Below are 16,476 nucleotides of genomic sequence, written 5' to 3' on the forward strand. Positions count from 1 at the left end.
CAAGGAATCTATCATTATTATTGTAATGCATTTTGACTTTGATTACAATTGGTCAATTAATCAACAAAGAGATTGGTAACCAGAATGAGTCCAGGAAAGATCAACAAATCAAGAGATGCAAGCGCAGAAACCTTGAGGCATGAGTCCGAAACCTGTAGACATCCGGGACCAGAGAGAGTTGAACTGCAGGCACAGGTAAACTGGGCAGAGAACAGAGCAGATCGGCGCTTGATATGACAGGACTAGGCCGGGACTGACCAGAGTGACTAGTGAGCAGACAGGAGAAATTAGTCTTCTCAAAAGGTCCTGCACTCAAAAAAATGAACTTTCACTATTGTTAGTTTCACTCAAACCACCCTTGTTCACATTACTTAAAAAACTCATGTAACTACATGAACTTAATTTAACTGCGTTGTTTCTACTAAAATTGAGTATTGTCAGCTTTACTTAGTAAGTGTTTGTTCAGTCAACTTAACATTGCTGTGTGAAACACACACATTATTGTTGACATAACTAACTGTGCAGTGGATGCGTAGTTCCCAGCATGCTTTGCAAGGGACTGCATTAGGAGAGTAAATTTAGGGATTAAAGTGTTATTTTATGTGTTTTTCAGTAAAGAGAAAGATGTTGTTAGTTTATGTTAGTGTTTAATGTTCAGTTATGTTGGACATTTAGAGTAGTTTCTGTAATGTTTTTGAATTTTGTGGTTACCATCATGCAGAAGAGTGTCGCCTGTGTTTAGGCTGTGCGCACTCATATACGCATGTTTATAGGATGAAATTCCTGCTCTCAATTCAATTGAATTTGTTCAATTAGCAATTTTTTGCATGCATTTTGGGGTGAGGGGGCTGCATTCTGATATGTTGCATCCTTTTTATTTAAATGATTATTCAAAAAAAAAAAAGTTTTCACCTTACGTAATCAACATAACATTATTAAGTAAACTGCACATATAAATAGGCTATTATGTAACAGTGACGTTCAAATTATTTGTATTTACTTAAAGAAATTTTGTCAGCTTTACTTGAATTCTTTTGTTCATATAACTAAATAGTTTTTTGTACAAATTACTCAATATTGTTGTGTGGAACCACTTGACACTTATTTTTTAAGTAAATCCAACAATTAATTTTTTTGAGTGTGTGTGTGTGATCTCAAAATGGTAAAATTCTGATTATTTTTCATAAAAAGCTATTTACCTTACCTTACAATTGATGAGCCATAACCTTGTCATCCATGTTTGGTCAGATGTGTTGCAGAAATCAAAATGTGTTGCAGAACATCAAAAGGTGCGATGACGTTGCTGCCAATGTGTGGATCAGATACCCTCGGATTTCATCAAAAATATGAACGAAGGTCTCACAGTTTGGGAGGACATGAAGGTGAGTAATTAATGACAGAAATGTCATTTTTGGGTAAACTAACCCTTTAAAGTGTTCCCAAAAGGAAGATTACCTTAAAAGAGAAATGACCTAAATGTTGCTGTGGCATCACTGAATGTGTGTTGCTCCGTAGTCCCCCCTAGCATCTCTGGATCAATGACATACAGTATTTTTGATATGTAATGTATTGTGTAAATCTGCATATCTATTTATACTTAACAAAAGTATGATGCTGGTGCTGAAAATGGTATGCAGAGTCATATTGTTAATAAAACTACTATCTGCTGTTATAGACAAATGACAACAACATTATAGTTCACAGTAAAAAATGAATAAAATAAAATAAAAATCTTTTTAGATAAATTCTTACTTGTTCTTGGTGAGGAGAGCAGGGCCTGTTGTATGGTGTTGATATTGCCTAAAAATAAAAAAGAGAGAGAGATTTGTATCTAACAACACTTTCACACAGTACTTACCTTATCTAATGCATCCATGCATCAGGAATTACAGCTACACTGATCTGAGGTGAATTCCACTAATGAAAACATTCTGAAAGTGTTACTTACTTTTTTATTGTTACTTAATCTTTAATTGTATTATATTTAATAGATTTATTAATAGACCCATTCAGTTGTTTACAAAAAACAACAATGCTTACCTTCATTTCTAGTTTTTATACTCTACAGTTTAGTGATTGAAATACTGCTGCAGGTGCTGTATATGGATCATAAGTGCCCAAAACATGCATTTTACTCTCATATTTTGTTTACTCTTTTTTGAGACACAATGCAATATTTGTTGTTTGAAACAGATGGAAAATTGACAGGCCTGTCCTGTTTTATTTCAACCTTAGCAAAGATTTACATGCATAACATACACTACCATTCATAAGTTTGGGTCTGTAAGATTTTTTTTTTTAAGTTTTTGAAAGAATTCACTTGCTTTCCAAGGGTACATTCATTGTAATTTATCAAAAATACAATATAAACAGTATTATTTAAATTATTATAATTTAAAATCTAGTATTACAGTTTGTAATTTATTCCTGTAATCAAAGCTGAATTTTCAGCATCATTACTCCAGTCTTTAGTGTCACATGATCCTTTAGAAATAATTCTAATGTGATGATTTGATCATCAAGAAACATTTCTGATTATTATCAATGTTGAAAACAGTTGTTCTGCTGCATATTTACATATCATAACTGTCATATTTGATCAATTTGATGTGTCCTTCCTTGGATTAGTGTGTATTTATTAATGTACATTGCATTCATTCTTTGCATTCAGGTTCTTTGAGTCGTGTCATCTTAGTAAGTTGGTGAATGATAAAATATGATATACCATTATGTGTAGGCTATGTGAAATTTTAAGCTTGATCTTGAATTTTAAGCTTGGCATCTTTCACTGAAACTGGGTGTGATCTTACACATTCATGCTTTGACCGCAGATGTTTCTTCATCTATAGCAGTTTATGTCACGTAAACTTCTAGTTTTTAACAAATGATATTTCTTATGTAATCAAAATTTTATATCTAAACGAAAAGTGTTTTGCATTAAATGTTTATTAACCCTTAAATGCATACCTCGGGTCTTTAGTGACCCGGGACATCATTCACTACCCTCCTCCTCGATCATTTTTTAAAGTTAGACATCAACCTTCTTGGTATTCCTCAATCAATTCATTTTAAAAATCAAGAAAAAGAAAACAAGAAAAAAATCATAAAATTATAAAAGAATGCCTATTTTTGTATTCATTTTTTTGTAAAAATTGTATAGGGTCACAAACAACCCGAGGTGTGTATGAGTGTAAGTATATTTTTTCTGCACAACAATAATTGAATCTTAGATGACGGAATAAGTGCAATTCACCTTTATTCCACAAGGTGGCAATGTCTGAAACACAATGCTGAAGTAACGACTCATTTAGACAGAAAACGAAATAATAAGAGAAACATGAAATGGCTCAGCAATTTACTGCAGAGCAAGTACTGAACGCAATCAAATATGACTGTAACTGTTACTGGATTGATCTGGTGAAGCTGTTAGCGAATGAAATATTGATTTTGAAGATGTTGAAAATTATATAGTTTGAGAATATGTTTGAGATCGCAAATGGGCTCATATAGCCTATTCATGACCTCAAACATAAAACTTGCCCATTATTTTCTGAATTTACTGGGAAATGAGCTCTGACGAGGACAGTGATTATGGCATAAAATATCTGCTCAAACAGAGCCCTTTCAAGCTCCAAAAGGTAACAAAATATGCTTTATTTTATTCTTCTGTAATTGTTAGGCTACTCTATTATCAGAAGAGTTTTATATTATCGCGACAGGTAGAGATCCTTCCTTGTTACATATAGATCTGGGTCGATAAAGACCCGAATATGTAAGAATGATTGGTGAAACAGTCATGCATTTAAGGGTTAAAGGTACTCATTGTTTGTTCATATTGTGTGTATCTACAGCCACGTAAAAATGTATGAATGGCACTGCATTAGATTTGATCTTAAATTAATTTTATTATATTAATTTATTTTAAAGAAATGTAGCACTTTTCAAGCTATACAAATCACAAAAACATTATAAATAAAATAAAATAAAATATTAGTAAACCTAATTAGACAAATGTCATGTCATATCATTGGTCAAATGGCATCAGTGTGTGTGTGTGTGTGTGTGTGTGTGTGTGTGGAGACTGATTTTAATTTATTTGTGATAAAAATGTAGTGAAGACAAATAAAATGCCTTTTTGTAAAAAGTGTAATGAAAATGTTCTATGTAATGAAGGTCAAAAGGTACTTTCAAACAGCGGGCCTAAGAGGAAAGTGGAGCAGGTTTGTGTTATAGTGTTATAGCTTATCATCACATCTGTATGTGTAATGAGGGAACCAAAGGATGGCAGGCAGAAACATGGATCTAAGTGGAGGAATTTCAATTGGAAGAGCAAAACCAGAACAAGGAACAGGTAACAAAGGGAACAGGAACATGTACATGTAACAACTGACAAATAATCATGCAAGACCATCCAGACTTTCATCAGAGACAGGTGCAAAAGCAAACATCATTCATGGTGGATGTACATCAGTGCAGACGGTATGGGTGAATTATGTGTGGAAGTCATGATAAGACAAAAAAAAAAAAAAAAACTGTTTGGAAAATGATTTCATGGCATACTCGCTAATTATATCATTTTTGTGAATTTTGAACAACAACAACAAAAAGTTGCAGACAGCAGCTTTAAGCTGGTCAATCAAAAAAATTGGAAATCTTTTTTTTGTACATTTGTCAGTAAAAGGTTAAAGAGAATTAACAAAGCACAGATTCTTGATTTTATTGCATTTTACAAAATGTTCCAAGTTGTACAAAATAAATTGTTACATAACAGCTTTAAAAGAAATAAAAACTGAATTAAAAAGAATTAAAAACAACTCTTGTGTTTTGTAGATTCTTCTACATAAGATCTCACCAGATCTCTTGATCTTTCTCCATTAATGAGATTTGGCAGTGCTGAGTAGAGTGTCCTGTTTTATTTATTTTTATACAGTTTGCTGTTTGACAAAGTGCAGTTTTTATACATTTACGTACAGATAAATGATAATATGATATGATAATGATAGCCCATTTCTAAAACATCTAGACATTTTACTTTTTGAGACATTTTACTTCCAATAATTCTCATTTGTTGACACCTCCATATTTAAATGCATTGTTTTGTTTTGTTTTGTCTGTTTTTAGATAGAGCTTTCATTCAATCAAATCATTATTTCACAGACCAAAAATAAGATTATCAGCATCCAATATCAATAATAGAGAGAGACTTTTCATTTAAAAAACGTACACACAAAAAATACATTTATGTGGCAGGATAATCACAAAATTATAGGCTATACAGCTTTACGTCACTTCTAGATACCTATGGACACACCGACATGGATCAGAGTAGACAGAATCTGAAGCACTAGCTGACAAGACTTCTTGCAACTTATAAGGTAAAACAACAAATATTTATTATCATCTACATAGATGGTCTAAAGCTAAAGAATTTTATAATTAATTATCAACTTAAACAATTAGGATAGATTTAGGAAATTATATGTATAAAACACCTGTTCCCCTTCATTATTGGCAATCATAAGACACATCCAGGTATTTATAAGTCCCAAAACAAGGATCACCAAAAACTGAGTTCACTGCAGGAACAGAACAGCTCTTATTTCCATCACACCTGAATCATGGACAGACAATGACAAGTAATAATTAAGAATATACTAAGGACAAAAAAATTATTTTATTCCTGCTCTTGTAAAATTATGTATAAAATGAATTTATAAATATAAAATTTCCTTAGTTATGTAAATCTTACCGAACGGACATTATACAGATGGATTTTGCTGATAAACAGTTTAAATCATGTATCATTCCACGAGGGCATATTGTGTCATCAGTTCTCCCATAGTTGGCATTAATGATCCTTATTGATTGCCCATCTGACACATGTAAAAAAAAAAAAAAAAAAATCATTAGACTTGTGGTAAAGTTTAAGCATACTGTACATGGTTGAAGAGGGTCCCCTCCTGACCCTGTTCCTCTCTTTTCTCTTCAATTGCTTTCTTTCTCTCTCGTACTGTCCTATTTTGGCACAAATGACCAAAAATATAACTTAAAATTACTGAATTACTCACGACATTCGAGGACTGCAGATTCTCCTTCACAGGCAGTTACCCTTTTCGCTTCTACACCTGCAGAGAGGAAACATGCGAGAGGATCAAATTACTTGAAATAAAGTAATATTCTTCTGTACTAGAAAGTCTTTATTTAATAAGACTGTACATTATACATTAGTCAACTACAATTCTTACCATGTTGACACAGTACAAGCAGCACTGAAAATCAAAATCAAAAAGAAACAAATTAAAACACTGAACTGAACATTTGAAATCTTGCAAGAATTGGCTCTAAATCAGCACTTACCAGCGATCCAGCTTAGCTTTTGCACCAGCATGTTGAATGTGTGAACAGAAGGAAAACTCTAGAATTCTCTTAAGGAGACACATGTGCACACGGTATTTATAACAAACACAATTCTCATCATCATAATCATCTGTTTACTGTAGACAACAAATGCAGAAACGGGAGTTTCGAAACAATCAAGATTCTACAAAATAAGCTCTCCTTTTTTTCTTGCCATCTAATGATTGCATTAGATGAACTCGCTGCAATATTAAAGTAAGGTCATTTTTTTTCTAGTGTTTTACACAATACAGATTGTTTCAAAGCAGCTTCACAGTGTAATAAAGAGGAAAATATCAGAGTCAATTGTGAAAACTTCTTCAAGATAAATTCGAATTAAAGCAGCACTACAAAGACAATAGTGCCATTATTCTGCTCAAGTCACTTCATTTTGGTTCAGTTCAATTCAATAACTGTCTAAATTTTGAAACAAGTTCAGTTCAGCTATAAGCAGTTCTACAGAAGGCAACATTGTTGTTATTCAGCTCGAGTCAGTTCAGTGTTGATGTTTCAAAATGCGATTCAGCTATAAAGCATCTCTAAGATATGGAGCAGACATTTGATTGATTGATTGATTGATTGATTGATTGATGCTTTATTTGTCATTTCTATATGTTGAATAGAAACGAAATTGTGTTTCACATGTCAACAGCTTACAGTTCAGTGCATTATAAAAAAACAGAAAAAAACATTTGCGTGAGCGATAACTGGTAAATTTGATTAAACTATACGAAGGAAAAACACACACACAACTTATTCTCTGTCAAACTGGAACCTATTTTTAATTTTGTCATATATCCATTTATGGATAACAGGGTCACATACACACAACATGAACAGTATGAGGGCACACTTATTACAAACATTAACACCCCCAAATGCTCTCATACTGTACAATACTGTACTGGCCAAGGTTACAAAAATGTTTTGCTGCACTTAAGGTTCCTAAAAGCACAGTGGCCTCCATAATCCTTAAAAGGAAGACGTTTGGGACGACCAGAACCCTTCCTAGAGCTGGCCGTCCAGCCAAACTGAGCTATCGGGGGAGAAGAGCCTTGGTGAGAGAGGTTAAGAAGAACCCAAAGATCACTGTGGCTGAGCTCCAGAGATGCAGTCGGGAGATGGGAGAAAGTTGTAGAAAGTCAACCATCACTGCAGCCCTCCACCAGTCGGGGCTTTATGGCAGAGTGGCCCGACGGAAGCCTCTCCTCAGTGCAAGACACATGAAAGCCCACATGGAGTTTGCTAAAAAACACCTGAAGGACTCCAAGATGGTGAGAAATAAGACTCTCTGGTCTGATGAGACCAAAATAGAACTTTTTGGCCTTAATTCTAAGCGGAATGTGTGGAGAAAACCAGGCACTGCTCATCACCTGTCCAATACAGTCCCAACAGTGAAGCATGGTGGTGGCAGCATCATGCTGTGGGGGTGTTTTTCAGCTGCAGGGACAGGACGACTGGTTGCAATCGAGGGAAAGATGAATGCGGCCAAGTACAGGGATATCCTGGACGAAAATCTTCTCCAGAGTCCTCAGGACCTCAGACTGGGCCGAAGGTTTACCTTCCAACAAGACAATGACCCTAAGCACACAGCTAAAATAACGAAGGAGTGGCTTCACAACAACTCTGTGACTGTTCTTGAATGGCCCAGCCAGAGCCCTGACATAAAACCCAATTGATCATCTCTGGAGAGACCTAAAAATGGCTGTCCACCAACATTTACCATCCAACCTGACAGAACTGGAGAGGATCTGCAAGGAGGAATGGCTGAGGATCCCCAAATCCAGGTGTGAAAAACTTGTTGCATCTTTCCCAAAAAGACTCATGGCTGTATTAGATCAAAAGGGTGCTTCTACTAAATGCTGAGCAAAGGGTCTGAATACTTAGGACCATGTGATATTTCAGTTTTTCTTTTTTAATAAATCTGCAAAAATGTCAACAATTCTGTGTTTTTCTGTCAATATGGGGTGCTGTGTGTACATTAATGAGGAAAAAAATGAACTTAAAAGATTTTAGCAAATGGCTGCAATATAACAAAGAGTGAAAAATTTAAGGGGGTCTGTACTTTCCGTACCCACTGTATATTTAGATCGTGGCATGAAAGGTTGCAGAGATGAACACTGTAGCCGATCACAGGCAATGTTGAGCGCATGAAAGCAGTGATCTCGTCATTGCAACTCAATTTCTGTACACTAACAAATGCTTCATCTTCACTAACAATGCAAACGCAATATAACTAAAAGATTTGTTGAATAAAACAGGAGTTTTGCCTGTCAGTCACTGATAAACTCAGCTTCAGCGCACGCTGCTCCAACGATTGCAAAGGGGGCTTTCTTTGAGCTTTCTTTATATAAATTAATCACCGTTAAATAACTGATTATTTTCATCCTACTAAGAGAAACAATGTTTTAAAATGTTTGATTTTAATACTCTAATATCATGTTTTTATGTGTATAAATTATGTGTGAATATTCCCAAACTCTCTGACAGTGCGATCTCTCTATGGGTTATGTGATTGTTGTCATATTTATATAAATATATAAAAACATGTCTAAAATTTAATTAAAAATGATTGATACACACATCTTTCGAATGGAAATAAATAACAAGTACTTTGGGTTTCTTGATTATTATGTTTATTTTCATATAAAAGCAACAGAACTTAAATTGCATCCAATAGAGTACCCCAGGGATGACGTGTTTTTGTAGGCCAACCCGGAAGTTAGCGGCGCACGGGTTCCCTCGATCGAAAGCCTATGCATTTTTCCCATAGACTTTTGGAAAATTGCAGAAAATAAGCTCTGTGTTTAACAAAGGGTTATGACACTTACACGTTTTGTCTATCAAGATAATCTTTACAAGTTAACACAATATTTATAGATTTTGAAGCCTAAATAAAGTCGTCAGATATAAAAGGCTAACAGTAGGCTATAAACGGACTACAGCACACCATGGTCGCGGATCAACGTCGTCACCACCAAGCTTCCTCAAACTTTACTTAGAAAACAACTTGAACAGGCTTTGTTGGCATGGAAACTTTGCTTTGTTCACAATTTTTCTCCACATAAAGTGAAACTGTGGAACAACGAAAGCATTCTAAGTAAGAACAAGTCAATCTTTTTTAAGAACTGGCATGAGAAAGGTATCGATTATCTCTGTGATATGCTAGATCCACATGGGAATGTTCTTTCTTATTATGATTTTATGTCTAAACATAATTTTCCAGTGGTTCATAAAGAATTTTTTACAATGGTAAAAGCTATACCAAATGGCCTTGTTCATTTAATGAGATGTCATTTATCATTTAAAGAGATTGTAAAGAGCGAACAGAAATTTTTGAAGCCAGGAGTATTTATGACCCAAAATGTAGTAACAAAATGATAAGAGATGTATTTCAGTCTAGAAAAAGAATTATTGAATTCTTGAATATGGAATTCTTTAATAGATAAGATTAATTGGAAAAAAGCATGGCTCTTACCCTATAAATTTTGTGTCTCTAATAAAGTCAAAGAAGTACATTTAAAAATTTTGCACAATATATACCCCACTAATGAAATTATTTCTAAATTTAGTAACACTAGTTTAAATTGTAATTTTTGTAAATCTGGTATTGAGTCAATTGGTCATCTTTTCTTTAAATGCCCCCTTGTTAAAGAATTTTGGTCCGATCTGGCAAATTTTTTGGCTTCGAAATCTAATTTGGTCATTGATTTAAATATGTGCGATGTATTTTGTTATTTTTCACATTGTAAACAAAATATAGAATATATAGGAAACTTAGTTATTTTGTTTGCAAAATATTACATTCATAAATGTAAATTTTCTTAAACAGTGCCCAAATTAAACCACTTTCTCTGTGACCTTAACTATTTAATTATAACACTAAAAAAAGATTAATAACAAAAAAAGTGTCAAACTTATAAATCTGTATAATGATCTGATGAATGTTACATAATTTGTTTTATTACCTCTGTATTTTTTTTTTTGATTGCTTTCCTTTCACTACTTAATGTATTTGTCTTCCTTATTATTTATGATTGATGTCATCCATTGTTATATTGATATGATTAAGTTGTTCTTGTTCAATCTTGCAATAAAAAAATAAATAAAAAAAAACTTTAAAAACATGCTCGCTGATTATGATCTGCGCTGTTATTAATACTTATCCACTTTTTCATGAGAAATGCTGTCCAAATGTCCCGTTTTTAATGATGACGTCTAAAGTCCCCACCAAAGGAAGTAGTCCCTTTTAGCAATTTGTTAGCAACCGCCGATTTTAAGACACAGTAAAAGTTTAAAAAATCACAAGTGGGTTATAACTGGTGTGTTTTATGTCATAGATCAAAACGTGAAAGTATTTAGATGCTTTGTTAACCACAGACCTTATTTCAGGTGATTTAGCAAAAACCCATTCAAAAAACCCATAGACTTTACTGCGTTGGAACCGGAAGTCCTAAAATGCTAACTCGCTTCCGGGTTTTGCCTACAAAAATGCGTCATCCCTGAGGCACTCTATTTATCAGCAACACAGCGCATGAGTGTGAATCCCGCGATATCCGCCTTTGATCTCGTAGGTTCTGATCCACTACTAGAACAGAACTGTCCGTCTTGCCTGCACTTTTTTCACTCCTCCCCTCACTGCAGCCGCCTACTCTCGGCTGAACTTCAGGCGAGGCTAGGTGCATCTCAAACAAGCCTAATATTTTGTAATCCTCAACAGCATGTTTATTGCTTGGTAGCTCGATCTGGTTTAGCACCACATATGAGCGATTCGGTGGGCGGGGCTAAACAGGCAGGTATGAAGTAGGTGTTGATCTTCTGGCGGTGCTTGCTGCCCTTTGACGTCATAGATCCCCACTTTGAAAATCCTGTCATTTGCTGGGACTGGTGTCAATTAAAGCTTTTATTCTCTTAAAGCTCTAAAACTTACAGGATATTCTTAAAGTATGATGACCTCTTATATGTCAAAAGCTCAAGGAAAATTTGATTTCTCATGTCATGACCCCTTTAAAATCTAGAAGTTTGCCTGAAATGAACTGCTAGATGAAGAAACATCTGCGGTCAAAGCATGAATGTGTAAGATCACACCCAGTTTCAGTGAAAGATGCCAAGCGTAAAATTCAAGATCAAGCTTAAAATTTCACATACACATAAATGGTCTATCAAATTTTAACATTTACCAACTTACTAAGATGACACGACTCAAAGAACCTGGCTGCAACCTTTCAGGCACTGTAAAAAAGTTATTGTAATTGTAACAGTAAAAGACTTTCACAGACAGGGCTTAGCCTAAACCAGGATTAGGCCTTAGTTCAATTAAGTATCTTTTATAAACGTACACTAGAAGAAAAAAAAAACATTACTGGTGTGCATCTTGAGACAAAACAATGGCACTGGCATATTTTAAGATATATCAGTACAAGTTGCTTTCAGTTAAAGCAGCTCAAACATGCATTTTAGTCTGGGGCTAAACTTAAGCCTCGTCTGTGAAACCGGGGGTACAAATGCTAAAACCCTGTTAATTGGTTAACAGTAAATTCCCTTACTATGTACAGTGAAAAACTGTAACAGATCTAATGGGACATTTTATGTAATTTTACTGTAAAATGCTGTTAAAGTTTCTAAAAGAACAAGTCATCTTATAAATTACAATATAAAAATGTAAATGGACATTCCTAGAGTTTACTGTGTGACACTTCACATTTGATGTTTTTCATTTAAATAAATATGATCCTTCTTATTGTTTTTCTTATAAGTTTTGTACATTTGGGTTTAATGTTACATCTTATGTTGCTAAACGAATGTCTATTGCATTATTTTAGTGACATGTGTGTTACCATGATGGTGATGTTTGTATTTGTGTGCACGACACTGTGTGCACCTTCTATACTGTATATTAGTATTTACCTGTGGAAAAGTTACTCGAGATGAGCTTTGATTCTTCATGTGGCTTTCTTATCATCTCTGTTATTAGAGTGGTTGTCAGTATTGTTCTGTAAAGTTGTTAGTGTTTTTACCATTTTTATTTATTTAAAATAATTATTCTGATAACCACAGCTGCCAGTTTTATTTTGTTAAAACAACATTATTGCTGTGATCATTATGGTTTCAACATTTAATAGATTATGAACTGTAACTCTAATTTCCTCTTTTGTTATCTACAGCCAACAAATGATGATTGCAGGGGCATAACACACCGTGGTGAAACACACCGGCTCCATACACTGTGTTTACCACATCGTGCCACAACAGCTAAGATGTCCAGCGTTGGGAAATCTACTAGTAAAATGTAGTGAGCTAAGCTAGCAGTTACTCTACATTAAATCAATGTAGAGTTTGAACAAGTTTGAAGCTCAAGAAGTGAATCCATCCATCATAAATGTACTCCACACGGCTCCGGGGGTTAATAAAGGCCTTCTGAAATGAAGCAATAAAAGTAAAATAAAAAGCTTCCACTAGAACTGTGAGAGGCGTTACACTTTCCTTGTACAGTGGAATACGGAAGGTGGTCTGGAAAAAGCTAGATATTTTACTTTATAACTTGTTAAACTTGGATATTTTTCTTACACAAACACATCGCTTCTCTTCGAAAGGCCTTTATAAACCCCCCGGAGCCGTGTGGAGTACGTTTTGCAGATGGAAGCACTTTGTTGAGCTTCATACTCATTGATCCCTTTCACTGCCATTATATAGCTTTGATGTGTCAGGATCAGGGACGTGCACAGGAATTTTGAGGGGCAGTTGCTCTGACCTAAAAAAAGGGCTCTCCCCTTATTTTTTCCACCTCGGAAGGGCAAAGTGAGTCGAGAAGGGCATATGGGCAGTTGCCCGGGCAACCTGAGCAACCCCCCTGTGCACGTCCCTGGTAGGATTTTTTAATATTAATTCTTTCAGTTTTATTTTTTTATTAACTGTTAATATCATCAGAAAGAAGAAAGTCATATACACTTAGGATGGCTTGAGGGTGAGTAAATCTTGGGGTAATTTTCATTTTAAAGTGAACTAATCCTTTAACCTCTTATCCCGCACCGGCTCGTGGTGGGCCATTTGCCACAGCGCTCTTATGGAAACGGAAAGAACAGACACTAAAGGTTCCGTTTGTCGAGGGAGAGACTGCGTGTGACTGGTAAGCTCTTATATTTCTACATTTACAAGGCTAATACATTTTTCTTGATATAATTATTATTTAGAAGTGGGAAAATAAAGCAAATAAGCTGTTATTTGACAAAACATATAGAAAGTCTGTCTTGCATTTGCAACGCTGCGTGCGCAACAAACCTACTCATGCAAACTCAAGCAGTTGAAGTAAATCTGCATGTTGATGTTGTGAAATGTATATTATTACAAATAAAACAACTAAGTATGGGCATAAACACTGGTTTCTTCATTTCAGATTATGAAATGGATCACCAGCAGACCCTGGCACAGACAGGCTCACATCAACAGGAAACAGGTCAGATGCAGGTGATGCACAAGACCACATATCCAAGTGATGCACATCAGTGAAATAATATATATGTGGTGGATTTGGACAATGTTCTAAACTGTAATGACTACATTTGATAAGATATAGAGTCTTGTGTCTATATATATATAAAAAAAACTGGTGTAAAATAAAAGTATAGTGGGTCCCATTCTTTTATCCCATTTTTCATTTTAGTATATAAAATTAAGAAAACCAATCAATTATTAGGAGAAGTGCTAAATTATACAGCAAAAATTTGGGGGGTAAAGTAGTTTGAAAAAATAATGCTAAAAAATAATTTTCCCTCCCTGCAGTTATATTTGAATATTTTATATTTACAATATGACAGTCAAATTTTTTTCTGGTGAATTCTGCTACCTAGTGGTATAAAACGAAACAACCAGTAGACATGGACAAAACGGTAGAAACAAGTGGGGAGGAGGGCCTCTATAGCGCCATCTTTTGACAAAAGTGGGGGGTTAGTTTAAACTACAGTCACCAATTAAAATTATTTTTTAAATTAATTGTTTATTGATAAAATTCAAATTATTAAAATAAAATCTTTAAGTAAATTTCACAAGATTATAAAAGTGTCTTTAAAACAAACTTGCATAAGTGAGTAGAAAAAATCTAGACATGTACCTTACTATTACCTGAGACTGACATTAAAATTGTCTTTGCAGGTTCTGTGATTTGCTTTATTTATTATTTTTTTCATTTTATTTTTTATCTTATACCACACATATTAAAATTAAATTAAAGCATGCTTTTGGTGCATAAGATTGGTGCACAAACAACAGCTCAGGGAGGTCAAAAAACATGAAGAGAAGTGTGAGGATTATTGACCTTATTCCTGACTAGCCCTCTGCGTTTCGAATTATGGGTTCCACTTCCGGTTTGGGGAACTTCCATTCAAAAAGCCTGAAACTTATCGTTTCAAATCATAAGGTTGCCCTACAAATAAAGCTTATCTGTCAGCTTGACTGAATGAGCTGTCAATTTTTCTTTCCTGTTTTATTTTCAGACATCATGAGAATTACGTAACGCTTGGTATTGTAACATAACATGTTATAACAAGAATATCTATGGCAAGAGCTCTTTTTTTCAGCAGATGCTTTCTATCCTCCCAATTATTTTATTTTGTCTCTTTGCATACCGCTGTAATAGTATGAAAAAGGACAACATATGCTGCACATTTGTGGTCTGTTCTCTCTATATAATTTACAATATATCCCATTAATAATTCACTGGAACGCACAAAGAATCTCTCGTTTTTCTCCTCAAAGCCTCACGTCTCTTTCCAGGTTTGTTTCACAGTTGTTAATAAATTGTAAATATAATTTATTAAAATGGAAATCACTATGAATTAGTATCACGAAATGCTAAAGTTCATGAACATTTTTATTAAGGCAACGTATTACATAATGCATATATATCACTATAGTATACTGTATGTTCAACCCCATCCGTTATTGCTGTGGAAAGAATCACACTTTTTCATGGCCTGTTGAAAGTACCTTGTTGATGCTTTTACACTTTTAAATGTCCTTTTAATGTTCGTTGGTTGAAGGGTGAGTAGAATAATGTCATCTCATTGTACCCAGTTTAAAAATAAAATGCATTACTGCGTTCATAGAGTCTATCACTGACTGTTTACAGCTTAACGGAAATTACTCCCATAATTCGCGCAAAGCATCATGGGGTGTTGGAATAAGATGAATACAACATCAGCGATCACAAACATTCGCATTAAGGCTGGATTAGATTTCTCAGAGCACGGTGGAATTTGCACAAATAGCAGTAAGTAATTTGCTCTAGAATTTTTATAGGGGTTGTCTGAGAAAAAACAGACATGGCAGATTATGATGATATTCTGCACTCATTTGAAATTGACATAACATTCTATGACATGAAAGTTATCTCAATTTAAACGATCTCATGGATGTGGCTGTTGTGGTTTGTGATCATAGGAGCATCAGCCGCTGCAGTAAATGTGGTGTGAAATTGACATAGTCCTTTTATGTTTGACTGTTTTAAATGCCCATTGCCCGCCATGCACAGATGCCCTGAAGCCACCGGGGGCTTTGGCCTGTCATTGCTGCTCGCAGCTATATATATATATATATATATATATATATATATATATATATATATTTTTTTTTTTTTTTTTTTTTTACAATACTAATGAGAATATTTAATTAAAGTATATTACAAACTTTTCATTTAGACCCTAAAGAATGATATTAACATGTTCAAAAATGGCATTATGACACCTTTAATGGTTTTCTCACAGATCCATTTATAATGATCATGACATGGATAATCATCCCATCCTGATGAATAAGTTAGAAGAACACAGTTCTCTCGTCTGCCTCCATTTGGCTCTCCAGACCTCCAGAAGCTGTCCAATACAATCAGTCAGACCAAACAATTATATTGTAATCTGATAATGACAAACTTCAATTGCTTTCAAATACACATACTTTCACATTTATCCAAAGCAAGTACACACACACACACACACACACACACACAAACACACACACTTTTCATAGACATAATCATTTTTATAATATAGAAACTATCCCCTAAACACAACCCTCCTCACAGAAAAC

At 34.5% G+C, this 16,476-nt stretch overlaps 1 protein-coding gene across 1 annotated transcript; it reads right to left on the reverse strand.

Annotated features, from left to right (window-relative positions):
- Window positions 1-4,733: 4,733 nt before the first annotated feature.
- On the reverse strand, window positions 4,734-7,413 carry LOC125262881 (L-rhamnose-binding lectin CSL3-like). Its single transcript, XM_048181723.1, has 5 exons — window positions 6,358-7,413; window positions 6,246-6,269; window positions 6,069-6,125; window positions 5,750-5,873; window positions 4,734-5,611 (listed from the first exon to the last, which is right to left on the reverse strand). The coding sequence occupies exons 1-5, from the start codon at window positions 6,386-6,388 to the stop codon at window positions 5,506-5,508; spliced, it is 342 nt and encodes a 113-aa protein (XP_048037680.1). The 5' UTR covers window positions 6,389-7,413; the 3' UTR covers window positions 4,734-5,505.
- Between the last annotated feature and the right edge of the window lie 9,063 nt (window positions 7,414-16,476).

This window comes from Megalobrama amblycephala, linkage group LG2, assembly GCF_018812025.1.
Source record: "Megalobrama amblycephala isolate DHTTF-2021 linkage group LG2, ASM1881202v1, whole genome shotgun sequence".
In the NCBI taxonomy this organism is placed as follows: Eukaryota; Metazoa; Chordata; class Actinopteri; order Cypriniformes; family Xenocyprididae; genus Megalobrama; species Megalobrama amblycephala.

Excerpts from the sequence above, each read along its gene's own strand:
- LOC125262881 (XM_048181723.1), bottom strand. The coding sequence starts at position 6,388 with ATGCTGGTGCAAAAGCTAAGCTGGATCGCTG. Across the intron at positions 6,270-6,357 it reads AAAGCTAAGCTGGATCGCTG|TGCTGCTTGTACTGTGTCAA; the intron begins GTAAGTGCTGAT and ends TTTGATTTTCAG. Across the intron at positions 5,874-6,068 it reads ATCTGCAGTCCTCGAATGTC|ATGGGCAATCAATAAGGATC; the intron begins GTGAGTAATTCA and ends TACATGTGTCAG.